At 43.0% G+C, this 1,521-nt stretch overlaps 1 protein-coding gene across 1 annotated transcript in view; it reads left to right on the plus strand.

Moving 5' to 3' along the window:
* The window catches only part of pkig (protein kinase (cAMP-dependent, catalytic) inhibitor gamma), a gene marked incomplete at its 3' end in the record, with an annotated part of 60,293 nt that extends 59,127 nt beyond the window's left edge, over positions 1-1,166 (plus strand). Inside the window, 1 exon segment of the mRNA XM_014027105.1 lies at positions 985-1,166. Coding sequence (XP_013882559.1) covers positions 1,013-1,166 — 154 coding nt within the window.
* Positions 1,167-1,521: the final 355 nt, after the last annotated feature.

A 1,521-nucleotide genomic window follows, 5' to 3' on the forward strand; every position in this document is an offset into this window, starting at 1 on the left:
TCCCTGTGCCATTCCACATTATTACAAATAACTTCATTTCTGGACATTTATGGTTTGATTTCTTTGTATGTATGGATCACTTGGGTTGTTACCGACAACTGTTGGAAATTTCATGTCATTAGCACCTCTAGTAATATATTTACTGAGAAAAATGGTGACGTGTTCAATACTTATTTTACCCGCTGTACCTTCTACTGTTCTTCATCTCTGAGGAGCACCATCTGCAGCAGCTGCTGACCTCATTCAGGGCCAGCCTGCATGCTGAACCAGTAATGGGGCATTTTGAAAAGGAGTTGGTAAACAGAAAGACCTCCTCTCAGCGCGATGTTGTCACACCTGAGCACAGGTGGGAAGACGGGGGACACTTGGGGAATAAAGCTCAGGGACACAGCTGTAATGATGATTTCAATCTAAAATGTTTTGGCCTCATCTTCATAAAATGAACGAACACTTTCTATTGCCACATTTCATTTGTTTTCCTTTCTGGTGAAGTCTTAATTTTTGTCCTCTTCTCTCTGGGGAGTTAGCAAATATTTTAGTGGTTGGCAGGACATAAGGCCTAGTTGAAAATAGAGTGAAAACAGGAAATAGAGGAGGATGGGAGCCTTTAACTTTTTTAGCTGGAACTCTTTCTAGCTCCGCCTCAGCTGGTTGTTTACTCTAGTCCTCCGTCCACTCCTCTTCCTGAAGATGCTGTCCGAGTACCCTCAGAAGACTTTATTAGAGTGGTGCTAGAGAAGAGATGGCCCTTTCTCCTGATGGAATTGGGTCAACCGGTTAGGAGAGAAATGGGAGGGGCAATTATTAACATCATCTGTCTTCCTTTTATTGATTTTATTTCAGCTGCTCGGCTCTGAGTGGATTTCTAAAAGCTTTAGCTCATCGTCCCATTTTTTTTCAACTCTCAGTTCTGCTTAAGTAGACATGGCCATGACTCAGTAACAACAGAGAGATTAATCTGACCTTCCCTCCGGTCTCTGGCAGGTGTAATGAGAGCGCTGGTCATGGACAGATGATGGACGTGGAGACGTCGTACTCAGACTTCATCAACTGTGATCGCACAGGCCGCAGGAACGCAGTGCCCGACATCACAGGGGAGGGGTCAGTCGAGGCAAGCACGAGTGAACTCACCAAAGACCTGGCAGAGATGGACCTGAAGGCTGCAGGTCAGTACAGTCACGTCTCAATACTTCAGAAATGGAAGTGGAGTAAAATACTCCAAAAAACTGGGCAATAAATCRAATCTGCTTTAAAAAGTAGACTCCTTTTTTTAAAACTCCAAAGTCATGGTTTGGTCCAAACCTTGGGAGACAGGTTGTGGTTTGATTAGTTTGATGCAATAAGAAGAAGTAACATACACTAAATATTAAGTTTCAATCTTTCATCAGACAATAACTCTCCCAGAATCAGAAGTATGAATCAACTTAACTAACAGGAAAACTCTTCAGCCCTGGGGGCAAAACAGCCTTTTCCCTTTTCTACTTTTAACTTCTGTCAACTGGACATGCTTGGTATCAAAAC

The sequence above is a fragment of the Austrofundulus limnaeus genome, unplaced genomic scaffold, assembly GCF_001266775.1.
Source record: "Austrofundulus limnaeus strain Quisiro unplaced genomic scaffold, Austrofundulus_limnaeus-1.0 Scaffold616, whole genome shotgun sequence".
Classification (NCBI taxonomy): domain Eukaryota; kingdom Metazoa; phylum Chordata; class Actinopteri; order Cyprinodontiformes; family Rivulidae; genus Austrofundulus; species Austrofundulus limnaeus.